At 37.6% G+C, this 27,878-nt stretch overlaps 1 protein-coding gene across 1 annotated transcript; it reads right to left on the minus strand.

The window, feature by feature from the left end:
- Nucleotides 1-27,878, minus strand: LOC129412567 (dynein axonemal heavy chain 6-like). The gene is given in 85 exon segments (XM_055166524.1): nt 1-148; nt 674-896; nt 1,587-1,738; nt 1,830-1,902; nt 2,127-2,312; nt 2,730-2,857; nt 2,959-3,088; nt 3,234-3,355; nt 3,455-3,574; nt 4,518-4,656; nt 4,757-4,903; nt 5,468-5,556; nt 5,654-5,814; nt 5,895-6,085; nt 6,589-6,758; nt 6,921-7,056; nt 7,400-7,633; nt 7,921-8,103; nt 8,173-8,353; nt 8,420-8,487; nt 8,826-8,990; nt 9,070-9,195; nt 9,293-9,496; nt 9,586-9,782; nt 9,868-9,991; nt 10,158-10,274; nt 10,358-10,502; nt 10,909-11,057; nt 11,059-11,145; nt 11,262-11,429; nt 11,510-11,752; nt 11,839-11,979; nt 12,097-12,249; nt 12,324-12,555; nt 12,641-12,795; nt 12,868-12,941; nt 13,017-13,163; nt 13,450-13,621; nt 13,799-13,930; nt 14,074-14,231; nt 14,351-14,498; nt 14,587-14,808; nt 14,950-15,093; nt 15,224-15,406; nt 15,581-15,703; nt 15,783-16,004; nt 16,104-16,316; nt 16,409-16,535; nt 16,645-16,679; nt 16,682-16,760; nt 17,363-17,511; nt 17,602-17,769; nt 17,869-18,006; nt 18,268-18,306; nt 18,309-18,431; nt 18,530-18,685; nt 18,789-18,914; nt 18,986-19,096; nt 19,339-19,503; nt 19,610-19,835; nt 19,903-19,999; nt 20,078-20,111; nt 20,113-20,259; nt 20,430-20,549; nt 20,625-20,717; nt 20,786-20,836; nt 20,951-21,106; nt 21,177-21,320; nt 21,471-21,581; nt 21,659-21,787; nt 21,870-22,121; nt 22,208-22,360; nt 22,449-22,600; nt 22,672-22,792; nt 22,889-22,966; nt 23,059-23,169; nt 23,237-23,332; nt 23,410-23,599; nt 23,713-23,764; nt 23,841-23,940; nt 24,018-24,152; nt 24,235-24,579; nt 24,696-24,772; nt 25,554-25,871; nt 26,889-27,878. Coding segments are annotated over 84 exon segments (12,162 nt in total). The 5' UTR covers nt 25,849-25,871; nt 26,889-27,878; the 3' UTR covers nt 1-44.

The raw sequence follows: 27,878 nt of genomic DNA on the forward strand, positions 1-27,878 counted from the left end.
TATGTTCCAAATATGTTTATTTAAACATGAAGCAAAGACAAAAGCTAGTCATCCAACTGACACAGTAGAGCAGAAGCTTTGGAGATCCAATAATCACTTGGTTGGCTGGACGGAAGCATGACTGTCACGACAAAGTTTGTAGAGTGGCCTGGATAGAGACAAAATATGAAAAAAAAATGTAATAAATAAACAGCTTGTATAGTTTGGATGGATGTTCTCTATTTTAATGAAGTCATATTTTCAGATGAATGGCAGAGGACTATGGAACTCCATGGGGATTTGCTGTTTTAGAAATAAATATTTCAATTTGAATAATATGACCCACCCACTTGGTTTCACAAACTTGCAATTTTTGTCTTATGGCTTTAACTTCTTTCAGCTGACAGCAATTTGGGGCATTCCCTTCTGAAGGTGTTGTAACGTAACTTGTAACTATTATTATTTTTTGTTTTGAAAGAGAACCCAATTAACTTTGTGTCAGTTTTTGTTTCATGAAGCTATACCCAGTAATTACAGATATACTAACCATAAACCATGTGCCAGTGCTGGTTAAACTAAACAGTAAAACCAAAAAGCTGTCCTCCAGCTCAACTATAGGAATGCTAGAATGTTGTGATGTAAAAACTGGGTTTGTTAATTCATGGGAAATACTATGCAACCTCCCAGTACACACCAGTAGTGGAGAGAGTCCCAGCCCGAGCAGAGGTCTTGTACAGAGGAGCCTCGTACAGTTTGGGATCAGGGGTGTAGTTCTGCTGAGGCTCAAAGTGCACCACTGGTAACATGGAGTTCATCACTCGGGGTAAAGCGTCTGCAATCACCATGTTGTCATCGTCCCAGCGGCTCGCGTCCATAAACACCCCATGGATCAGAACTCCGTCCTTTGGATCAGGCAGCTGTTGTGAACACAAGAAAATATACAACCTTAGCATTTAATGAACAGCCTCAAGATATAGGGTCTATGCCCATTTTTTTCATGTAGTAAAGTTTGTCTAGCCCCAGTACAGATTTATTGTAAAGCTGCTCTTAGGGTCAAAATGAAACATGTCATGTGCTCATAAACAAGTCTCTCATACGTGTCATGTCTGCATTTAATTATAAGCTGTTTTTGTCTGTACACTGTTAGCATGTTATTTGTTTTGGTAGTTGAATAACATGACAGCAAAAACACTTCTCATCAGGATCATGTACAGCACTAAAGTTCATACATTATCCATTATTTAGACATTTTAAATGACTCCTTCACCTTGGTGTTTCTAGGTCTAATGAAATAATGTATATGTCTAGGAACTACCTCTAGGTCTTAGCTGTCATGAAATTGATGTATACCGTAACCCAGCAGCCAAACACTTTGTATCAAGCTAAAAACAAACATTGAATTAAGCATTGCAGGCATAATAAAAAGTTTAGTGACTGCATATGAACATAGAGGAGCTTCATAGATTACAAATCCACTGCCATAGAGGAATGTGTGGCAAGTATTTTGAGCTCTGCAGGACACAACATTACAACATGTGCAAGGCAAAGAAAGAATATGTCTAGTATAATAATATAAAAATGCACTTTTTTCAGCCCAGCATTATTACCTCATCATCCATGTCAAGTTTAGCATTTTCTGGGAGACCTCGTATCACTTCACTCACAACAGCCTGATCCCTGTAGGCCGGCACCATGTTAAAGCGAAAGCTCAACTCATCGATAGGCAAATTGTAATGTCTTGCATGATTCTGCAGCACTCCTATAAAAACAGATTAGAAAGATTACTCTTTATATAATCCAACCTTATGTTGCTGCTATGGTTCATTAAAAAAACGTGACAATGTTTTTACCAGTGAGAAAGCCTTGAGGGAAGAAGAACCCAGAGATCCAGAACGATTTGGGCTGTCCACGTGTGATCCAAGTCTAGCAAAGGAGGGCACAAGAGAAGAGAAGAGCAGCTTTTTTTTTTTTTTTTTTGCTTTGCATGTTTTACTAACCATGGTGCATAACCAGCCTAGTGTATCTTATGGGACTTTAAAGGGACCCAGCTCTCTATAAGTATCAAAAATCTGCATAAACCTAATATTAGTTTAAATACATATTAGACAGTATAATATACACAGATTTTTTTTTGTTCTTTTGCTTACCTGAATAAAAAATGTTCTGAGCACCAGATCTTTGACCCATGAGGCGAGTGTTTTGAGGGAGGGGTATGCAGAGTTGGCCCAGTGACTCGGGACCTGGTTGTTGAGGAAGCTCGTGTAGATACGGTCCATCTCCTCTGACATCACTACCAGACCCCCAATGGCCTTTTGTAGCGTTACAAGAGAAGTCTAAGAGACAAAACAAGGTATATAGCCAACATTTTAACTTTTTTAACAAGGCAGATCTGTTGGAGAAAGTGTTTTTACAATTTTAACTAATTCAATCAATATTTTTTAAAGTCCACACTGATCTCTGCTCCTGCTTCTTTAACACCATAGGATTGGCAGGTAGACTTGACAAATGTAATCACAGCATGCATTCCATTCGACCTAATTCAATTTAAATTTAATCAATTATACATTTGATCAATTTTTATATATATTAAAAAAAAAGCACATTGTACAACAATGTACAACTTGACTTGAACTTCACAGTATACACAATGTACACCAAGGGCTCATTCAAAGTGCATGGTTTTCTTACGATATGAAAACATGAATCTTTTAGCAAAGAGCACAAACCATAAATATAGTCGTGTGCCTCACCTTGAGCACTTTGAGTAAATTGTTGAATCGATCTGCCTCCTGGCCCAGCACGGTTGTGAGCGAGTTCAAGCGTCCATGTTCATCTCGGATAAACAGGGACTCTGTAGCTTCACTCATGTCCAGATGCTCTGCGGGTGGACAGAAAAATAAAAAAAAATAAAATATATATTGCCATACTAAATTGGACTGGATAAGAACAGATACAATATGCAATTTAATGGGTACTAACTAGGGAGTTTTTCCAAGATGGACATAGCCAACTCGCAGACTACATCATCATTACTCTTGGCCCCATGAGTGGCTGCAGATCGAGGGTTCACATCCAGTATGGTGCTAATTAAAGATAAAGTTTCTTGTCGCTGCAAATAAAAAGTAAAACAAATAGTGAAATCATGCTTCTAGGCACACAGAAAACTAAACCAAACTTGACAAGTCTAATTAACACAATGAGATAAAAAGCTTTCAGATGTTCTCTATGAAGTTTTTGGAGACTTAATTAATTACCTGAAAAGCCAAGTTGGCGTTCTCGTGCATACCAAACACCTCTGGATCATCAATAATGGGGAGACTTTCTATATAATCCCTGAAGTCCTTGAGATGACTAGACTCTGGGGCATAGTAGATCCCTAGCGCACAAACAAAACCAAAGTTAGTACTGTTGGCCTAGATTGTAAATGTTTTGTTTATAAAAAAACTATATGTTGTTACCATGGTAGAACTCCTACCTGAGGAAGAGTAAGTGTAGCCTGGACTCAGAGATGGAGGTGAGAAGAAGCCTTTCAAAATGGTTCTTAGGCATCGCTGATCCCAAACATCTGTCACTCTGCCTCCATATGTGATCTCACCTGAGGAAGAACATAGTGAAATCCTTAAAAACAGGTTTGTAACAAAACACCAATTTTTCTCATTCCCATTCCTTGTTTTTAAAAAAAATAGCTTGGTTAACAAGGTTTTAATGACATTTAGAACACACATATGAATTATTGTGATGAGTGAAAAAGTAATGAAAGGACTCTCTAATGTGCTGGTGAAATGGTGGTTTTAAGAGTCAGTGGTGGGAACAAAGCAAACAACTGACAGTTTGCCTGCCTCTATGTGTAATATTTGTTTCTTTGTTTCCAAATATGCATTGCCATAGTGTGTTTACAAGCTTTAAATAATCTTTTCTGAATTTGTTTCTGAGCATTTGCAATTAATTAAAGCAAAAACAATAAAATAATATATATTACAAATGTTCTTATTTTGTCTATTAATGACACCAATTTATATTGAGGGACAGTTATCCAATGTATATGAATAAAACAACCTTTAATATAAATGAATAATAAATAAACTGGTCTCTGAATGCTCATTGTCAATTAAAGTGAATTAATGATTATGTCTTGGAATAAAAAAAAAAAAAAAATCAAAACTCCTAAAAAGTATCACAAACACTCGAACTGATAACAGGCTCCTGAAAATGTGCGGTTTAAATATATATATATATATGTACATATATATACATATATACATATATATATATATATATATATACATATACATATATACATATATACATATATACATACATACATACATACATACATACATATATATATATATATATATATATATATATATATATACACACACCCCCAGCACGATGTAACTGCAAAGTATAAATAAAGGATGCACACTGGTTTATTATTAGTAAGAAAATGTTAAATAAATTGTTTCCCTTTTTTCAGATTTCTCAAATAAAAATAGCAGATTGTTATGTATGACAAAAATGATTATTAATATTCTCACCAGTGATGTAAACAAGTGCGTCCCACGGGATGGAGCCGTCTTTGCAGTACAGGTTGAGGTTAAGCAGAGCACACTCCCTGTCACTATCATTGAACTCATAACGGATGTTCCAGCCTAGAGGGCCAAACTTCTTCCGCTCCTAGTCACAAAAAATAAAGCACAAAAGATATGCACATTGTGAATTATCCACGTTGACTTTAGGCAGACAGCACTTTATGAAGCAAAGAAGAAATTGCTACCTGGATTATTGCATGGAAAAAGCATATACCAAAGACGATTTTTCTCCAGTGGTTTCCTAGAACATGGTCCTCAAAGAAGTTTGTGGTGATTTCTGTGAAGGCTCTTCTCATATTTGCTCGCAGTCCTTTGGGAGGCTCATTCGTCACCTAGTAATCACATGAATTATTCAAATGGGAGATCGAGATGAAACAATGCATTCAAGTATCAAATAGAATAAACCCTCTTGTATAGGACTTTTTTTTTTTTTTTAATCAAAGACCTAAGGCTATATTCATTGTAATTTTGAAACAGTGTGATGTCTAATAATCATTAAATCCTACTTCCCTCCAACCTTTCATATAAGATGAGGTTATCTAGTAGCTGTGCATTTCTAATAAAGCAATAATATTTGTCTTAGAATATCAATTAATAGGCTTTTCACCACTGGATAAGATAACGGGTGTTCCACTGTAACAAAATATCATGCATTGTCTCATTAAGGGAATGAAAATCAGATTGATTGAGCTTTTCAATTAGCCTTATTGCACTCTTATCACACCAAAACAACAAAAGAACCATTCCCCGCAGTCTGAAGTTTGGTGATTACAACGTCTGAGTGCCTTTTCGCAAACACACATTCCATCCAGTCATTTTAAAACACTTTTCCTAGGTGAAATTACATTGTAATATTTGAATTAAATAAGAAAAACTACCAAAATAAATGTACAAACCTTAACAGAGTTTTGCAATACTGTGACAGGAAATACTTTTGTGGGCATAGAGCTCAAGAATAACCGGAAGTTTTCATGGATCTTTGTATCTACAAGTGCAAAAAAAAAAATGTTTTAATGAATTAAATAAGACCTACTTATACATAGATTTGGATAATTGAACTTGAATTATTGAATCTTGTATACCTGGTTCTGAGAATGTTTTGATAAGTTCCTCCATTGCCAGCATCCAGGACACAGCTAAATGACAGTTCTGAAGGAATACCCAGTTCCCACTTTCCATTGCTTCACGTATCATCTTTTCGGCTATCGGCCCTTGTCCCTGCCCCAATGAAATAGACTCAACCCTGCATAAAAGAAGATCAAGTGAGCATAAAACTCCAACCAACATGCGTTGCCAGTAATGACTAGCAGTAATGTTAAATACTTTTCAAGATAGCCTCGTTCTTTGGCAAAGCGCTGGAAGGCACCCATGGGATCAGAGCCGGTGCTGAGGATGAACACGAGTGGGGTGCAGGGAGACATGTCGTTGTACAGGTTGGCAAGGTCAACTGGGGGGTTCTCCACAAACTGTTTCCCCAAATTGACAATCACAAACTCAGTAGCAGCGAATACAACCTGGAGAGGAGTGAACTCATTTACTTAAGTGACAAGAAACAGTGAAAAAAACTAAAAAAACAAAAAACAAATAATGATCCTCAACTAATAATGAGCATGATGAACAAAATGTAATATTCATTATTGTTTTTGTCTAGAAGGGCCAATATTAAGCTATTTTTGAGTCTATGTTATGATGTTGTTACCTGTTGTTGTTTTTTGTTTTGCTTCATCCACACACATTTAACACACAAGCCCTGCATATTTAGGATGAGTTCTTCTCTCAAACAGACAACACTCTTTTCTACCTTGTGATGTCATGTTATTTTGAACATGAGATATAGACGGACTAAATGAATGTGATTCTTCTAACTAGTTTCATAGTTAGTTCATGTTTGAGTTCAAAATACAAATTGTAATACCAAAGTGTAATAGAATTTTTTATCAGAAAAAAAATTTAAAAATCCACAAATTTTTCACGACATCAAAATATTTTTCCAAAAATGTTGTGGTTATGTGTTTACCTTCTCTTCCATTAAGCACTTGATTAAGATTAATTTCTGGAAAGACCCCAGTCTCTCGTTCCAGTGACCCTTGACTCCGCCTTCCTTGGTCCTGTTGGATTCCTCAAGAGGCAGTAGATCTTTGACATAGCCCTCCCAGGTCTCTGGATTAAGTGATGCTTGAAAACGTCCTGGAGAAGAAAGAAGTGAAAAATGATTCCCAAAGGTTTATATGAAAAGCCTCTTCAAAAAACCTTTATATGGAGCACATGCATTACAGAAGTTGTATAATGTGTTGAATATGCTTGACCTGCCTGGACTTTCCATGATACTACTAAGAGAGGTGCAGTTACCTAGTTTAATATTGATGTGAGTCTTGGTGATTTCATTGGATATGCCTTTGAAACAGCGCAGGATGTGATCAAGTTGAAAACAAGTCTTCCAGTAAAAATCACTTATCCATGGTACATCAGGACGATCTGGGTTTTCCTAGAATCGTAAAACAAAGTGATGAAAAAACATGGAGTCGTCTGACGGTGATTCAAAACAGCATGCACAGGTTCCTTCTGTAGAAAAGGACATAAGTGCTCATGCAAGACACATTTAAAAATCATTAGAGTTTAAGCTTCTGACAGCTGGATGACAGATGTAAGGATCATGGTGGGCAAATGACACTTGTTTCAGTGTGATGGAAAAAAGTGACATTAGCATGTGGTGCTATATTTTCATACAATTCATACATTTACCTTCGTATTTATGATTAGCATAAATTAAATTTTTCACCATCTCTCCCCATCGCTGAAGCTGTACTGTTACGTTCATAGTAGCTCACCTTGTCCGGTGAGGCAGCTCCTCGGAGGAAGAACTGCCACTCGACCTCTGAGATCTCTTGTCTCTGCCTCATGATGTCCACACACAACATGAAGCTGTAGATGAGCTTGTGCTGCTCAAACAGACCGCGAGACACGTTTATGTAGGAATTCAGCAGGATCTGGTCAAGTAGGATCTCAAGACGCTCCTCCAGGATGCTGCTCTTCTGGGATGTCTCGATTGTGGTGACAAACAGCTGTAGATTTGTTGAAAGAAAAACAAAACACAAATGACAGATTGAGATACTGATGAATTTGGACAGTGTAAAAAATCAAAGTTGATCTATTTGAAAATGAGACAGCCAAGTGTTCCTTTCCTTTTCCTCAAAATCTTTTTAATTCTTTAGGGTAAACACGTCTAATTTTTAACATAATAAAATAACACATGGCCTCAGTACAGTTGTAAATAAATAATACAATTTGTAAGCCATGTTCTTGAATTGTGACAGTAAAAGAAGCTTTTTTTTTTTAAATGTTGGTCTACCTGTTTGAAGTAGTACTTGAGTGAGAACTGGTACATTGGATCGATTTCAGAGAGACTGGCGACAACAAAATATAATACAGAGCCGCGGGTGGCTACGGGGCGGTATCGCTCTCTTGCTGTATTGATCATGACCTCTGTGGCCTCTGCTTCCTCTAGGCGAACTTTTATAGCCTCAGATGTCACCTGACAAAAACAAAAGCTTATTTTCTGATAGTGACAGACATAAAAAACATGTACTTCATATCAACATACCTTAGACTCCTGCAGCGTTTGAACAAGCTCCTCATTATCAAGTATATTTCCTTCAGATGTAAACAGCAGCTTCAGTATGCGGTCCTCAATGTCTTTTAGCTGGTTGCGGTCTTTGTTAATTCGAACAATCAGCTCATTCCTCTGCTCTTCCAGATGGGGACTCTCCAGGCGAACAACATCACTAAAAATAGCATTCAAGACTTAGAAATTGTAATTGTTGGTGGAGCTATAGGGCATTTTCACTTACCTTAGTAGTTGATCTTCTAGGCCAGACTTGGTCACAGTGAAATTAATAATAGTAACTTTGATACACACCTGAAAAAGTGGGAGAGTTACTTTAAAATAGTACAAAAACGTACATGTTTTAGCACTGTCTCAGGTTCTTCTTGACCCATGGGAAATTTGCATAACCAGCAACAATATCATGTTTTATTACCACGATGTTAAAATACTAGAGAGGGCCTGTTCTGAATAAAGTGGATAGATACACAGTAGATGCCTCAGCAGAAGACCTGACATGAACAAGTGACATGCATTGATTTATTTAACAGTTGCTGCTCTGAAACCGTAGGGATTTTGGGATGTGGCACTACTTTTATCTGTGCTTTTTCTACAATACAAAAACATTTACAAGACATTTATGTGTTTCTCACCTCTGGGAGATAATGTGGATTAGCCATTTTTGTTGTCATATAAAATTTGAAGTTTTTGTCATAGTCAATATCTGAGTCCCCAAGATGGATCAGAGTACGTCCACCTGATACAAAAGTCTGTTTCAGCAGAATAGGCTCCAAAGCAGGGTCCAAGGTCTCTTTAAGCTATAGATAAATTAACAAATAGTCAAAGGTCATTGTTTTTGACTAATATCAGTTCTATTATCACAGTAACAAGGCCTACCTCCTCCAACAGCACAGGCGAGCCGAGACGGATTGCATTTTCAAGTGTACGTAGAAAATTTGGGTCTGTTAATTTGATTACTTTTAAACCATTTTTGCCTTCTTTGGAACGAATCCACCTGTTGGCCTATTGAAACATAAAAATTGATTAATTTCATTTAAAAAATGCAAATGGACTATTTGGATCATGCATGGTATTTTTTTCAGAAAGTGGCCCATTATACCTGGTCCTGTGGATCTATCATGAGAGGCCAACGGCGGCCCTGCGTCACCAAGATGGCGTTTTCTGTGGAAACTGTGTCTCGAGGCAGACCTTCTGTGTTCCACTGACGAATAACATAAGAGTCACCCAGAATCTTAATCAGGCTGAAGCTGGAGCTGATGGGAATATTCAGTCCTTGGCACTGTTTTATCCACTGCTCGATTAGCTAAGATAATATGTGGAATGTAAAAATTGTGCTATGATGACAGAATTATTTCTGTTATTCATTCAGTTCTGACAGGAGCTTACACTTACCAGCTGTCTATAGTGTGAGGTAAATGCTCCATAATATGCCACACAGGCAGCAGCAATAAAGACATTGCCCACAATGTTGATGATCTCCTGTTCAAACTGGGCAACACTCTGGTCCCAGCGAACCTGCTCGTCTCCAAGAGCAGATGTGAGTTTCCCTGCTCTACTTAACCGAGCCTGTGTCAGAGCCATGGTGTTCACTAGGTACAAGAGATTTAAAAAAAATAAATAGAAAATTATACCATTCAGCGCCATACTGCCCAGAGGAAGAGGAGTAGCTCTTACCGAGATCCTCCTTCTCTCTCTCACTGCTCTTAAACTGCTCATGTAAGACACGGATCTTGTTCTCAACTTCCATTAGCTTCTGCTGCTTGTCCCTTAGGGTTGCCATAGTCACATCCAGTTCTTCCTATATGAATTAGATTTCAAGGAACTAATATTATGTAACAATATGACAATGTCTAATCTGGTCTATATAACTGACTATAGAACTGTAAGTACAATGCATTACCGTACAACTAAAAATAGCATATTAGCTGTAGAAGGACTAGTGTTAGCAGTGTCTGCAGACATACTTGTGCTTTGGCCAGTTTTTCTCTTTTAGGGCGAACTTCTTTCAGAACCTTGCTGTACAGATCCATCGCTCTGACCCACATGCACATTGATTTGCAGGCTCTGGAAACTTTCTCGACCTATACAAAAAATAATTAGAAGAACAATTTCCAGTACAAAACTACCCTGCTATGTATGAGTTTTAAATCATTTTCAGACAAACCTTTTCGGGGATGAAATCTGGATTATTAACATATTTCACTAGCTTTTGCAGGATCTGTGGCTTAATATTGTCTTTGTCATAGTCAGTTAGACGCTTGAGAAAATTTGAATCTCCAAGTAACTGCTTAGCGCTTGGCCAATCTGGTCTGCAAAGGATGTAAAATAGACATTATCTGGAAGTTAATGGGCAGTGTCCTTTGTGAATAAATCAGTTTAAGTTGACCCTAGTACCAAGGGTTTTTGACACTGTATTTATGACTTCAGACCAAAACAAGGCTCATTTAACATACACAATGCCTTCTTAGAAAACAATGGGCAGGCAGAAGATAATATTGCCCATACCAAAACAGTATTATTTTGACCTAGACCAAATCCACAGCACCGCAGTGAGGACTGATCGATTAAATTAGAGAGGTGACAGAGGGAAAGGTGCCAAGTCATGAGATGGTATGGTAATTCTCTGGATGTTGACTATAGGTGTATAATATGTGATATTAAAAAAGGAAAATCACTCAGCAAAAACAGCAAAAAAGTGCTGAGGTTCTCACTCACTTGCAGTTGAGCAGGATGCAGACAGCTTCCATGACGGTCATGACCAGGTCAGGGGGCTTAGTAAACACTTTGATCTCTGAGATGTCAGCCTTGTCCAGGGAGTTCAGGGCCTGATTGGCTCCCTCCAGAGCAGGCAGAGCCTCATCTAAGGTCCCTTTGGGCATCATCAGCAATGGCTTGCGTTTCGCTTGCCTGGTACTTAGCTGAAGCCTCATCTTCTTTAACCACACTACGGACCTGTTATATATACACACATACAATATACACACATAAAATGACAAATATGACAAAAATGTTACATGTACAAAAAGCATTTGCATCTAAAATGTTGCACAGCTGTGTTTCATGCTTACCTCATCAGCTTTCTCCTGATCAACAACGAGCTTCTTCATCAGAGCATCAACATCAATAGACTTTTGTTGAAGAACTGGCTCCAAAGCCGACAAGTCCACTTTCATTTTGTCCACTAGCTTATTGGTCTCAAGCAACTTTGTCAGTCCATTCTTCACACGGTCCTTTGCCTTTTAATGAACATAGATGCATTATTATAGGAATGCAGTGTACACATATGTAGAAATGCCAATGAAAGATATTAACTTACAAGGACTAATTGTTGTTTCTTTTCCCCCAACATGGACAGGTAGAGGTTAATGAGCTCCAGGTATGAGGTAGGTGTGGTGTAATACCTGCGTCTCAGCTCGGAGTAGTAGCGCTCAGCCATGTCGGACACACTCACATGTATCTCCACACACATGGTGGAAAAGCTCTGTTTCAGAAGAGCACTGCCAAAGTCTATGTTCTGGAAAAAGGCCTGAGAGACAGAAAGCAGAGCCTCCCGTGGCCACTAGAGGAGGAAAAATACATATATTATTATTGTATATAGTACTGTGAATGCTAAAAATGGCCAGTTATGTTTAAATGTACATATACCTGTATAAACCAATCAATAGTGCAACAGTTGACAAGTGAAGGGAACATCCGGCATCGGGACCTAAAGGCATCACCTACAGGGCTCATGCACAACACTATGTGCAGTTTCTCTCGAACACGAGAAATGAAGTACTGGAAAACCTAGAACGTAAATTGAAATGCAAGCATATTTTGATAGGCATTTCACACTTCTTGTGACAGAAAACTTCTAAATATTGTTTGAACTTGTTTTGGTGTTTTGTCACTCTTTGCTTGTACCTCGTCCCGGTTCTCTTCACTTATTCCAGCCTTTTTCGCTTTTGGCCGAGTGGCTGCCAGGACTTGTTCCAACTCATCCTTCTCAAAAAGATTTGGCACTTCACCAGAATTCAGCATGTTGTTGATATCTTCCAAAAACTCTTCCACCACAATCTGCAATAATAAATAATTCAAAGTAAGATCCTGGATTTTTGGGCCCCTATCCATCAGAAGTGGTGCATTTGTACCTGAGTATCAGTAAAGAGAAACACCATATCTTTGCCTTCCACACCAGCCATCTTATAGAGCCTCCTCAGGTCTTCATGAAAGCTGTCATAGTTGTAGCCTCGGGTTAGTTCGATTTCAAAGCACCGATAGCCACACATATGAGCTGCTAGTCTGGTTAGAGACTGCTTTCCTGTTCCTCCCACCCCCACAAGGAGTGCATTTCCTCTCTCTTGGCGAATCACACGGGCAATTCTAGAAAGAATATAAAATTGTAAAAAGTTTTTCCTCTTTTTGTCACAAATCTGAGCAAAACATAAATCTAAAAACTCAGACATACCTAGAGACATGTTCAGTAGCATCCTGGAAGAAAACCAACTTCGTCTCCTTGGAGAAGGTCAGGTTGTAGTCATCAAGGTAGTCTTGCAGGACAGCCTGTATCTTCTCTATGTCTGTTAGATCTTCATATATGCGGTCTTCTTTCTCTGCACCCACCTATAATACATCCTCACAATAATATGAAGTAACGGTTGCATGTGAACGTTCATAAATTGTGATTAAACTTACCGTCATAAAGTCCCCGAATATAATTGGATGTGTCACAAAGCTTTCAGGCTCCATAGTAATGCTAAAATATCTACCTAGGTGATGAACAAAACTATTACAACACATTTTTGCACCCAACATAAAATGAATGTGTGTTGTTTTTTACTTACTGGCCATATCACAGATGATGGTATTGAAGTAAGCCTTATCCTGGTTGTTTATAAGACGGTCATGAAATACTCGCTGGCATTCATGACAGAAAAGGCGAAAGATCTGATTCTTTGTTTTCACATAAGTAGAATCACACTGTAATATGCCTGTTTATTCATGAAAAAAGACAGACACGCGTAAATAAAATAATAATAAATTAGCTAGTCTTTTTATATTCCTGCAGTATCATGTCTGTCTTCTGATTTAGCATTGTGTTTGGTTTTTATTATTCTACAGCTTCATGTGTTGTAAATGTCATTTGTTCTTCACTTTGTTCCTAAACAGCACGCTGTCAGATGTGATACTTGCATCTGTTCTCCACGAAGGCCTGTGTTTACCTTGTGCCTTAAATGTCTGTGTTTGAAGAAGTTAAAGCATTACTTTGCATCTCACCTTGAACACACTTGGAAAGGTCCCTGAGATTGAAGACATAGTGAGACTTTGCTGGAGTGGGGAGCAAATCCAAACTCAAACGATTGTAAATCTCCACAGCTGCGTCCACAATGTGAGAGGAGCAGGCCTTTGCTTCCCCTGCAAACTCGGTGAGGAAACCATTTAGGATAGCCTGGAGCGGAGTTTAGAGGTAAAAGAGGAATAAGAGAAAGGCTAAGAGAAAAGGGAACAACTACATGGTCTGGCCTCACAAAAATATTGATTGGAAGCTGAAAAGGTGTGTGACGGCTGAATAAAGTTGGTATTGTGAACAAATGGATTGGTAGATAGATAGAGGTTTTGCTCTCACCGTGAAGATCTGTTTGAGGCACAGCTCTGATGGTGTAGGCAAACACAGCATACTGAAGTGGCGGATAAATCGAGGAGTTATTGGGTTGCGGCCACCTCCCGGAGGAGCACATGCAGCTGCAATAGTCATGTCCTTGTACAGCGAATAGAATACTTGCATTAACAGGAAATACAAATGTGGTGTGCCAGACAAACAGTATGTAAGCCATGTTTCAAATTAGAGTACTTTTTCAAAGATCAAATACATTTACTTTACAAAACATATAAACAGGTTACCTGGATCTCTTTCCAAAAGAACTTTCCTCTGTCGTAGAACCCAGAGAAGTCTTGGAACTGACGGAGGAGTTCGATGGGTGGCTGAGAACCATAGCTGTCCAGCTTAGGCATGTTCAAGTCATCCACAAAGACTACCAATTTTTTATTTCCAGGAGCACCTATTAAAAACAACAATTTTACTTTACCCAACCACACAAGCATTATATAGGCTACATGTGAAAGAAAAGAGTAATATGTCGTGGCCAATGTCTTCCAGTATTGTATATTTGTTGTTTACCAAGAATATTTTTTCTCTTCTTTTCCAGTTTAGACTCAATAATTTCTTGGGTGCGTGCAGAGGAAGTTTGAGCAGAGAAGTTGATGAAGATGGGAAGATATCCTTCCTTTTCTTGTATCCTGTTTAGTAGATCACGGGCAACAACTGACTATAAAAACATCAAAATACATGCATTATGTTTTTCAAATAGTGTTTATAACCTATTTTTATAATACATCATAACTTTGCATATATACCTTCCCCACTCCAGTATCACCAGTGAAAAGTACAGAGCGTTGCACAGACAGCAGTTTCTCCATCAAATACCCATATCGCACAGTGTCTGGGGTTGGGACCAGCATCTCAAAAAATGGCTGCTCACTATTGTACTTAAAAGCAGGAATGATTTTGTCCCACGGTTGGAGACGAATGTTCTTAAAATTCATGTGTACATTCCGTAGAACCATTTGCTCTGGAATCTATAGTTTAGGATTAAAACAAACATCGAACAATTATTAAACAGATGCAAATCAAAATGTTGCTATAACTGTTTCTTTCTTAAACTAAAGCATCAACCTATGGTAAATAAATTAATGTATGTAAATGATTAATGTTTGTACCTCGGCATCCCTGTTGCCTGAAAATTGTTCTTTAACAAAAGCCTCAAAGGACTCCCAGTATGTGCTTGTCAGATTGCCTCCAACAGACCAAATATAGCAGAAGACAAATGTCTGGCAAATAACCCTGTTGAGATCACGTGCATCCTAAAAAAAACAAGACAAATGCCCAAGATAAATCTTGAAACTGTGATGTTTTAAAATCCTCCACTTCAGTAAATAAAGGAATAATAACAGATGTGAATCTTTAAATTGTGATCTTCTACTGTTTGTATACCATTGTAAATCCAGGTCCTTCCTGGCCAAGCAGCAATACTTCAAGTAAAGCACAGAGAGTGGTGACTTTACTTATGTCCACTTGGCGAATAGCCTGTATACAGTTCTTTGAGACAAACTGAAGACCCTTCTCCACGTAGTTTTCAAATAACCCCAGGAGATATTTGCTGACTGCCTCTGGAAACTGAAAAAAAAAAGTAAAATGAATGATAAAATATCAGTTTTCTTTTAATTAAATTAGCTTTTAGATTTTGCAGTAAATCATGATATGTGAGCATGTTATGAGTGGTAACAACACACACTACTATATAAAATATCGAATGAGTTTATGTAAAATACAAACACAGAATAGTGTAACCTTGTCTCCGAGACCATTGATCCATGTCTGAACATAAGGCATCCATTTGAGCTCATCTGGATCAATATATACCATTCCACATCGACTGACAGTTGCTGGAGAAGCCACAGCCAGATCTTGAACCTACAAAAGCAGTTACAACAATTTTAAAGATGTGCAAAACTATAACAAATAAAAAGATTAATGTACAGTATATGCCAACCTCAAACACCATGTGAATTGATGGAGTGAGCTTGATTCGTTCACTATTGGCCAGACAGAGCATCTTGTTGTCATCAAGCACAGTGTTCATGTTCTCAATCCACAGGGCGTCCACGGGGCCATCACATATGACCCATTTGTGATCGTCAGTCGTGTCACTAACTGCATCACGAACACTCAACGCCATCAGTCCATCAATCCACTCAAGAGTCAAATTGTTCATCTATGGAGAACAGAAAAAACAAAAAACAAAAAAAAAAAACATTCCAGTACATCAATTTTCTAAAATATCTATTAAATTAGTGTTGATGATCAGCAATACCTCGCCATAGAGTTCTCCCATTGTCACTGATTTGGGGTTCAGAACATAGGTCTTGACTGGCTGGTAGAAGGGGTTGGTTTCCTTATACTCTGAATTATAAAGGGTCTCCAGTGTGTTGGCCAGAATAGTGTAGACAGTAGTTTTACCCCCTCCAGTTGGCCCAACTAACATAACTCCATGGCGCACTAGCATAGTCTCATACAACTGGATTACCTGAAATTCAAATTAAGAATACTATAGTATTTTTATTTTTTTTTAAAGAAAACGTCTTCTTTAAAAAGACAAAAAGAGTTGACAGTCATTACCTTTTTGGTCATTGCAGGCAGAGGTTGTAAATTGCCCTTAACTAGACACTCTACAATAGTGGAATGTAGAACACCATAGTCATGCTCAGGGATTGACACCCCAGGAAATAAGTCAGATAAGATCCCACTATAAGAATGCAAGAGCATTTTATGAAATATAAAAAAAAAAAATAAACAAATTAAATTAAAATATATATTTTCTTATGTTTTCTAACATATATGACCAAAGTCTTTACCCAAACAAGACAGCATCATCTGTGAGAAACTTTGGAACTTTGGAAGGTTAGAGTCCCGCAAAGCTCGGATAAGTACCACATCTTCACTGAGGTGGGGGTTGCTCCTCTTCAGGGATCTAAATATATAGACATGCAAGAATAAGAACAAGTAGGTGTATGCTTATTTAAGCTAAAAACACTGACACATTGCAGCATAGAAGAGTTTTGCTTTGCCTGTTTTTATGATTTTTAAACAATATGTAGTCAGTGTAATCACAAATGCAGCACAACTTTTCCCTTTTCCTCTTCTTTATCACTCAGTTACACAAACGAAATGTGGGGAAAGCAAATGGCCAGTCGTGTGCAATGGCAGACAACGAATCACAAGTCATTTACAGCACAAAGAACTTTAGCTAAGAACAAAATTTGATCACATGATGCTCTCTACACTGGGTGGAGGTGAATCAATTTAAATGAGTTTAAAAACCCAAGCAAGAAGAACAAGTGCAACTGGGTTTTTCTATCTCCAAAATTGCCTACTCTCCCTCTCTACCTGATAGGTCTAACCCTAAACTTAATATGTTGCTAAAATCAATACTAGTTTACTGAATTGTGTAGTTTTCCATGGGGCTGTATATTATGTTATGTCTCTCTTCAATTCCTTGTGATTGTTTTCTGCTTTATGTAACTAAACCTCTGTATCTAAGTACATGTGTTTGCGTGTTTATATTTCTCTCACCCAGCCATCACCAGCACAGATTTGACCGCTCTCATGCCAAAATCATAGTGGTCTTGTTGTGACAGCTGCTCTGAGCATAGCTTGTACATCTGGGTCATCTTCCTAGCCAGCGTCTTACTTGATTCAAATCCTTCAGAGTATAAAATCACCTGAAGCAAGAAAAAGACACATACAAAAAGATAAAGTAAATACAAAAAGAAAAAGTTAAAATGTTACATAAATTATGATACAAATATTACCTCAGCAATAAGAGCATAATTAGGGACCATCATGGCTATGGGTCTGAATAAAGCCTTTAGATTGTCTGGCAACTCTGTTCTACCAGCATAGCCAGGATTCATAGTAATAAAGGCAGCACAGGTCATCACTAGTTTGATCTCCCTTCCCTCAAATCGAAACCTTGACAGCTGCAAAATATTAAAAAGAAAGATGTTACAATTTCCATAAACACTGTCTGAATCCAAAATGTATGATAATGAAAGAGTGAAAACATTCTTTAAGCAGACCTTTGCGGCTTTAGCATTTCGAATAGTGATGAGCTGTTGAGCAATCACAGACAACACTTCAATGTCAATTCGATTAAACTCATCAAAGCAACACCAAGCTCCAGACTGAGCAAGACCACTGAAGAAGCGGCCCATCATCTGAAAGACACAATATACATATTATTATTATTATTATTAATTATTTATGTATTCATTTTTAATATATAAATTATGTTTTATACATAAAAGCAGCACACAGTAAATGGAACCTCAAATTATGCACTTTTTATGTCATTATTCCACCTAGTGTCAACATTATGTAAATTCAACATGTTAATTTGAAAGGTTTATCTGGAGAAAAAGGCTGTGTTTACAAGGAACATGCAGGTGTCCGTACAAAGGTATTTAATCCTGTCTAACCTTGTAGTCCAACCCATCAGAACAGTTGAAGACCACACACACTGTATGGCTAAAGCCTTGGCCAGATCCTTGGTGGTTTCTGTTTTTCCTGTCCCAGCTGGCCCTGCAGGAGCACCTCCGAGGTCTAACTGCAGAGCTCCCATCAGACATAAATAGCAACGATCCTGAAAACAAAACAAAGCAAAAAAAGGAAAACTATAAATATAACTATAATTAAAATGTGTGTGTAAATTATGTAATTGATAATCAATAAAATATGTACTGTAAGTGGAGTAATAACAAGCCTTGGACAGGCTCCAAGGTATTCATAGCCATATATATAGGTGGACAGAGCCATAGTGGCAACACAGTTGTCCAAATCCATGTCCCAGTAGTAACGTAACTGTCTCTGCCATTCAAAGTTTGACCTGGAGTCCACCTGTAATATTGATATATGAATATAATTACATGCAAAGTAATTAATTTATTTTATTTATCAATTCATTTACATAACATGTAAAATCACAAGTGGTAAAATGTACCTTCTGTCGGACAAGATCTGTGACAATGTCTCTGGCGTGAACATCAATGGTGATGAGCGCGGTGATTATATTCCGATGTAAGGGTGGTAGTTGTCCCCTTACTAAAGCTGCCAAAGAATTCAGTCTCTAGAAGAAGATGCCGAGGACGTTAAAGACTATTTGAATGAAATAAGGAAGAACACACTGAAGAAACTTACATTAACGTTGGTTTGTTCAAACTGCTGTAATGCAACACAGTGGTCATGGTCCCCTTCAAGGCAGGCATCCATATCTCTGCACCACATCATCTGGGAGATCGTCAGCACCACCTATTGGACAAATCACAAAAACACAAAGAGATGAAAACCCTACACATCATTATAAAATATTGATGTGAATGATACAGATACAAGTATACAAACAAATGCACAAATCATATTCTTAACACGGGTAAGATATGTACTTTTATTTTCATCCAAAAAAAAATATATATATATATAAAACAAAAAAAGACATTTACTTTCCCCCATTCAGGTTCAGCAGAGTCAGTGAAAGTCTTGTGTTGCTTTACCTGTGACGGATGTCCAGCCACGACCCATTCCTCTCTGGACTTGACCTGGTAATCTGCTATGGCGGCTTTGCTGAGATGCTGCAGTGATACAAACATGGCCTCCTCCACCTTACACAGCCAATCTTCTACATTCCCCTGAGCCTTAAGACCCTTAGTTAATGACACCTGGAATGAAGACACAGAACTCATGAATTAACAAAACACATTTACAGGCAACACCTAAGATAATTTGATTGTTTTTGTGGTTGTTTGTTTGTGTTTCATAATTGACCTTTTCACCCTCTGGAGAGACCATTTTCAGGATGTCTTTGCTATAAATTGTGTCTTGCTGAGGATCAACGTCACCCTCTGTGGCATCTCGAGACTTTTCAGGCAACAGGGCAAACTCTAGCCGTGTAATGGAATCAAAACATTTCCTAAGATGGGGCTGCACTGCTTGAGGATTTCTTGTCTGGGCCAGAATCTTAAGCAGCTCATCATTAGATAAGAAATAAAACCTGCAATGAAAATATATTAAATAGGTCCACATTATAATATAATAATACAATAATAATAATACTGTACCTTGGGAAAATTACTCTCTTAGAGTCAAGATAAGCCTCAAGACATTTATGTATCTCATCCAAAAGGGCATTGTTGCTCTTAAACGTCTCTAGTAGATCTTTGTAAAAAATAAATTAAGTTTTGTCAGCTTTAACCTTTTGCACTAAATTATTATATACTCCTAACAGTTACTCACGAGGCTGAGTCGCTGCTCTCAGAGCATTACGCATTATTTTTTACCCTTGACATAATCATCTTCCAAGACTTGTCCACTTTGAGAAACATCTTCGATTCTGCAGGAAGCTGCCTCTTTATGTCTGGGTCAAAAAATATACTCTCCAGATACAGCCAATTTCTTTGGCATGTGAGCCACTCATCCTGAAAACATTTTAGAAGTTAGGTATAGTGGAGAATAACTGGGACAAGGCGTGGATTTTTTTTTTACTGTAGAATACAACCAGAGATATATTGGACTCTCTGTATACATCTCATTTAAAAATAACAAAAATGAATCTTCAGTTGAACATGTTAGATCTAATTGATTTTACCAATGTTTGATTGAAAAGATGCAACTGTCTCAGCAACTCATCCACCCTGGACTTGATACGAGTCACATAACGAGATGATGCAACTGTCCCAACATTGATAATGCTGTCATCCAGGGCCATCTTTAAAATACAAAAGAAACACACATAGAAAATGCCATTTTGTTTTAAATTATAAGATAATGCTTGTGCACGTACCTGTATTTCATCAGTTCCACCCAAGATAAAAACTTCTTTGGAGTCGCCATGAGACAGAACAGTGAATTCTGTAGTTTTCCAAATATCCTCCACCTGTAGTTATTCATTAAGACATAAGTAAAATGTACTGAATGGAGGAAATAATGGGGGAATATCCATACCTTTTTAATTAGTGTCTCAACAGAGGCCTCTCCTGAAGCTTGTCCTGAAATCTGAAAATAAAATAAAGGAATCAGTTTTTGGAGCGGTAGTGTTGTTAAGTAGTCCAGAATGATTTTGGGCTTCAGGAAAATCAAAGTAAAATAAAATGATGTAAAATGCATTACCTCTTGGATCTCTGGCCCATAGCTGAATAGATCAAGCTCCTCTAATTCTGCAATAGTAAGCTTCTCCACCTCCAGATTTTGTCCCACCATATACCCCAGAGTTTCCCAATGTTCAGGTTTTATACATGGGTTACGGAGATCAGTTATCACAGGAAGCTAAAACACAGACATAAGATTTTGTTAGATTTCCAATAACATGTTGTTAATCACATCATGTTAAACTTACCCTACACTTCATCAGTTCCACTTTCTTCTTAAAACTTGGCACTAAATTGTTACATGGCAGCCCCTTCTCCATTTGGTTTGCATATTTAGAGTATTTAGTAACTTGTGCTGCTAACATCTCCAGGTCCAGCTTCGAAAGCAAACTCTGGGTGTGAACAGTGACAAGTGTTTCAAAGTTTTGATGCAAAAAAAAAAAAGTTCATATGCAAATAAATAAAATAATTCTAATACATTTACAGTGTAGTAATGCAATGATATTTGTTATATGTAACATATTTAATATGTTGTTCCATACCTTTCGCCATTTTTCCTGTAAAGTGTCCCATTCCTCCAAAGAATCCCACAGCAGCTGCTTCAGTTGAACTTTTGTGGTCAACATTTTCAAAGACTCAAACTTCACCTCCACCTATTCGTTCATAAAGAGAGGTTCAGTGGTTTTGTCAGCTGGCATGGTTCAGATAATAACAAAATATATATTTTTACATTAAATCTTTTCTGATAGGACATATAAGTGGCTGCCTGGGCACAAAGCTCATCGACAGAAATCTGGATTTCACCCAAAAGCAGTCGTACTTTCGCAGGGTCTGCATTGATATCCAGTATTTGTTTGTCCTGAAAATTCAAATAAAATATTTTTTTTAAAGTTAAGATCAAAATATGTCAAAAGGCTTACAATAAAAAATATTGTAAATACCTGTGATTTATGATCAAGTTCCATAATTTTTTGTTTCAGATCGTTCATATCTTTCTTTAGTGAAGAATTGAATTTTTTTGTTATGTCCTTTACGGCCAAAGATGCATCAAGAATGTTAACTTCCAATAAGCTAATAGCAGGTTTTAATGAGGCAAACAATGAGGCATCTTCAGGTGGTGTTGGAACTGAGTAATTGCCAATTAGATTAAACAGCTGACTGATTGCTTCTTCCTCTTCTGTTAATCTATGGATCTGGTGAAAGACCATGGTAACACTTTTGCTATTGTTATAAAAAAAAAAAAAAAAAGATGATTATACTGAGGAAGTTAATTACTTACTCTCTCTTGTATTTGTTCCAAGAAAATAAGGTAATTGGCTAATTCAGCCGTGGTTGATGGACTAACTCGCAGGTTAATTTCGGCGTCATTAGTCTCTTTAAGAACAGCGTCGACCTTGTGCTTAGCAAGTCGCGTCAGGAGCCCATTGATGACCTAAAACCAGAAATAACTGTTGCACACACTTTGCAAAAAAAGAATTGTGATTACTATGAACAGGCTCATAATATGCTCTACTTCTGACCTCTAAACAATTAAGAGGGGACTGCACAAGTTTCTGTTTGAGTTCTGTTTGTTCAACAAGAAGTAAGCCAAGGCTCCTCTTCTGTGGAATAGTTAAGGCTTCATTGTGCTGATTGTGATATAGAGCTAATGCCTTTTCAAAAAACAGAAAACCTAAAAAGAGAAAAAGTCATAATAAGGTTTTGTAAAGATTGACTGACAACAAGGATTAGTTAGGCTTTTACCATGTTCTTTTTGTTGTAATGCTTGAACATCTAAATTTTTGTTTTCCTTGTAGAATGTCCGAAAATGCTCAAATGTGTGAGCATATACACTTGCGGTATCAAAAGCAAAGTGAATTGCTGTCTAAACGTCAAACAGAACAGCAAAGTATGATTATGTTAATATTCACATTATAAAATACATTTATACAATTATAATTAATAGATATAGAAACTGCACCTTGATTTCTGACATAGCCTGTTGAAGGTGACTATCACTGTATAGAAGGGCTTCAAGACATGGTTGTCCCTTTTCATCCTAAACAGTTATATATAATTAGCATGAAAATGTCTAATCTAAAACAGCAAGCCTGAATGTTATATAATGTAGGAAGTATGAGCAATTTTAACCTTATTTTCTTCTGTCAGGTTTATGAATTCATCCAAGTCTTGATCGGACATAAGGGCATGCACAGATAATACAGTCTCTTTAAACTGCTCAGTCAGCTCCTCAATAGCCCTCTTTTGATAGAATAATAGGTTACACATGGGTGGTATTCAAATAAAAAATGACTATGTATTAATGTACCTGAAATTTTTCCTCTGATGGGGCATAATGCAACATATCCTCAGAAAGTTTGAGTTCTGTGATGAAAATAGGTTGGCCTTGGACAGCTTCAACAGCCTGATGAAGACAGGAGATTACTTGGATAGAGAACAAAGTACTAACATTAACTTCACATTAACATGGTAGTATCATACTGTGTTATTCTTATCCTCATTTGCTGCAGGCCCCGTTGCACCATTGGCCTGTATGTCCCAGTTTTGCATTTGAGAAGAATCTGGTGTTTTTTCAACTTGCTCCTGAAATGCCATCAATATTTTCTCCACACCATGTAGCACCAACATATGCAGTGTGTTGGTAATTATGAAGTCAATAAGACGGATAAAACTGGAAAGAAAACAAAAGTACATAATAGAACACCTATAATACTGAAAACATTAAGTAAATGTGCTTTTTTAAAAAGCGTATCTAATATGAGGGAAAGCTCAAACAATATTTACCCTTGTAACCGTTTTGTGAGAGAATCTCGTCTTCTCTCATAATTTTCTTCCTCTGCAAAATATAATCATAGATTTACAGAGCAAGCCTTATCTTTGTCAACCTCACACATTCAAATGAGCTTACACACCATATTTACCACAAGGCTTCAGCTGTAGGAAAGCGTTTCGACAAGCACTTATGGCCAGCTCCTTTACCAACCCATGAAAATTATCCAGATCATTGTGCACCTTAAAACACACACACATAGTACAGTATACGAATTTTGGAAGTCATTTCTATTATGCACCAGACATTGTGATTGTACCTCTTGTAGCTGTTCAAAATGAAAATCCTGAAACTCTTTCAGAGTGTAGGTCCGTTTTTTATCCAGGCGAAACAGGCCTGTGGTATCAATCTCTATGCATAGTTTCTTGATGTCTAGTAGAGCTGGACCAAGAGACTATAATGATACACAAACCAAAAATTATATTAATAGAGCAAATTGTTAAACTCATGTGGTAATGTATCATTTCATTACAAACCGGATCAGTAAAGAATAAATTGTTTCTCAGATGTTCTTGAGCTAAATGTATCTTCTTCTTAGTGACTTTGTGGCGCCAAATATAGAACGGCTTTAACAATTTGAAATTGGCAAAGAAGGGGATTTGGATCAGCTTGCAGTATGAGTTGTATTCTTCTTCCCAGCGCTCAAGAGATGTTAAGTCACTTTTGTTTCCACACACAGAAAGCACACCCTTGTGGCTGATTAGCAAATACTCGTCTTTACTGTAGACATGCATGATGGGTTCAGAACTAGGATCCATCTTTCCAATTGGAAATGGCCATCTCGGGGGCACAGAAGCTATTCTATTTGTACCTGACTTGGACTGAATGGCATTGGAAAGAGAAAAAGGAAAAGCAAATTAAAATCCTCATTAATTTTGTGTTATAAATGTGTAAATAAATTAATAAATAAAGTACTAGATTTACTTTCATCCCTGACCTTTGAATGTGACGGCGGTGAAGGTAGTCGTGCAGGAGGTCGTAAAGATGCTATTCGATGTTGTTTCACTGGAGGTTCTGTTTGCCACACACAAAAAAAGATAATTACACCTATAATACCTACGCCTTCATTAGCCTTAATAAAGCATGAAAAAAAAAAAATCATAATGAAGAAATAGCTATCAGTATTTTATGAAGAATCATTCAGGCTTAGTCATTACTTAATCAAGGGGTTAGGACTTAGGCTATTAGGAATAACTGAGTTACTAGGGCTGGATATTATTAAGAAGTTGCCGATACGATACATCCTCGATACACAGGCCACGATACGATACATATCTCGATACACTGCACTTTCGATTCAATATGATATATTTCAAATCGATTCAATACGGTTCAATAAAAAATAAAGGCTAAATCGTGACTGTGACACTAAGAGTCTTTGTTAAACCACTTTTTGTGCAAAGTTCATATAAACATTTTAATCATCAAAACAGTAAAAATATCAAATGTGTTGAATGAATGAGTTTCCTTTCACTCCACAAGCAACAAAACTGTAGCTCTGTAACAAAATAATTTAGTAAAACACACCTAAAAATACTCTTGGTGATATATCGATACAGTAACCCATGATATCGATACTGTATCATCACATTAAACGATACAATATATCAATATTCCGATATTTTTGCACACCCCTATGAGTTACTATGCCTAAATCATTCATACTATTTGTTTATTATGAATTAAGTCTTTCTTTATGCTAAAATAAGCCTAATTGGTGTAGCAAAGTGTTACGAAAAAGACTGATTATGAAGGAGCAGTGTTTTATATGATAAAATACAATAAGCTGACTTACCTTTGGACTTGCTGTCTGAGCCTGGGCGATTGAGAGACACTGGGGTCTGTGATGTACGTTTTCTGTCGGCTGCTGGCAGGGGTGGGAGGATGCTGGAGCGGACGGGGGCAGAACCTTCATTTTTCTTGGAGAGCAGTCGCATTTGGCGTGCCTTCTCCCCAAATTGCTCCATCCTTTCCCTCTCTTTGGCTATGGCCTCAGCCCGAGCCTGTGCTTGTTGTGAAGGACGCACTCTGTGACCATGACTTATGCCCTGCTTCATGCCAGGCTTCAGGTTCTTGCCAGGAAAAGACATGGTTTCTGTCCTTTGAATATAACCTGCATGAAGACAGATGGATGCATTTTGTCCTCTCAAAAATCTTAACTATAAAAACATTTTATTTGAATATTGCTTTGTTTTTACAGGAGCTTGGCCAATTGGCTCCTTTAATTGAAAAAAAAGAGAAATGAGTGCATCAGTGGGTCAAGACAGTAATCATGAATAATCTACAGGTGTTCAGCTAAGATGTGGCCAAAAGATATTTAAAAATAGATTAGAACTGACTTGCCAGAGTTACCAAAAAGCTGTGTTGGGGAGTAACAGATTACATGTACCGGAGTTACGTAATCAGAGTACAAATTATGAGTAACTGTATTCAGTTACAGTTACTGTTTCAGTGAGTGGTAATTGGATTACAGTTACTTTGTTGAAATAAATGGATTACAGGGCGATATTTTCCTGATTTCACATTTTGGGCTAAACCAGGACTAAACTAGAACTAAAACCAGGATTAAACCAGGACTAAAACCAGGACTAAACCAGGTCTAAACCAGGACTAAACCAGGTCTAAACCAGGTCTAAACCAGGTCTAAACAATATGACACTAACAGAAGTGTGAACATAATTTCAGGCAACATTGTCCTCGGTCGCCCCCGGCACGAACAGCAGTATCCCAGTAACCCACGCCCAAGGCCTGGCTCATATTTACTACTGCTAAAATGAATGGAAGTCAATGGAAAAAATTGTTAAAAAATGATTCCACCCACAGGCTTAGTCCGATTGTGCTGAAATTTGAATCACTAATGCGTCATTGTCGACCTGGGCGAATGTCGGGAAGAGAGGGTGGCGTGCCGGGGCGGTCGCGAGTCCCCGGAGGTCGCGTGGGGGGGTGGTGCGCACCGGGGCGAGGGCCACCATCGGCGCTCATTGTGCTAATCTTTTTTGGCAATTTGCTTTCGAAGACCACAGTTCTTTAGTTTAAGGTCATGGTTTAAGGTCAAGGGTATATTTCCTCTGTTATTTCTGGCCATTTTTGTTTTATAATTGAGTTGTTTTGTAAGTGTTGCTGTACTTACTGTTACGCAGATAAAAAGTGCGACCTAATCTGTGAAATCTACTCTGTAAAGTCTCCTCAGTGAAGTCTACTGTTTGAAATCTTTGTACGATTTGCTCTGTGTCAAGCTCAGCTAAATGTGCCTTTTCCGTTAAGCGATATGTGATTTTCGATTTGTGATTTGCGATTTGCCTACTCTTATAATCTCCCCGAGGCCAAACAAAGCTTTGAGTTAAAGCCCACAAAGCTTTGAAGTTTAGCTTTGAGTTCCGGAGTTGCCATGGTAACAAGGCTTTATGGAACTTTACATGTATGATGTCATCGGCGCCGTGAACCTGATGGAACTGGGAGGTTTTCAGGTTCTAGAATGTGATGATGTCATACTCCCAGCCGGGGCAAGAGCCACGTTTCCCTGTTGACTGAGGCCGAGTGTTGTTAAGAAGTCACTGATATGAGACAAACCTCGATACAGTGCGCTTTCGATTCGATACGGTTCAGTAAAAAATAAAGGCTAAATCATGGAAAATCTTTGTTAAACCACTTCTTGTGCAAAGTTCATATGAAACACAAACATTTTAATCCTCAAAACAGAGAAAATGTCAAACGAGTTTCCTTCCACTAAACAAACAACGAAACTGTAGCTGTAACAAAATCATTTAGTAAAATAAACCAAAAATACTCTTGGTGATATATCGATAGAGCAGCCCACAATATCGATACTGTGTCATCACATTAAACGATACGATATATCGATATTTCAATATTTTTGCACACCCCTCTACTCTTTATCACACGAAGACCACAGTTCTTTAGTTTAAGGTCATGGTTTAAGGTCAAGGGTATATTTCCTCTGTTATTTCTGGCCATTTTTGTTTTATAATTGAGTTGTTTTGTAAGTGTTGCTGTACTTACTGTTATGCAGATAAAAAGTGCGACCTAATCTGTGAAATCTACTCTGTAAAGTCTCCTCTGTGAAGTCTACTGTTTGAAATCTTTGTACGATTTGCTCTGT

Source organism: Boleophthalmus pectinirostris, unplaced genomic scaffold (genome assembly GCF_026225935.1).
Source record: "Boleophthalmus pectinirostris isolate CB_2022bp ecotype Guang Dong unplaced genomic scaffold, ASM2622593v1 HiC_scaffold_834, whole genome shotgun sequence".
NCBI classification, from domain to species: domain Eukaryota; kingdom Metazoa; phylum Chordata; class Actinopteri; order Gobiiformes; family Gobiidae; genus Boleophthalmus; species Boleophthalmus pectinirostris.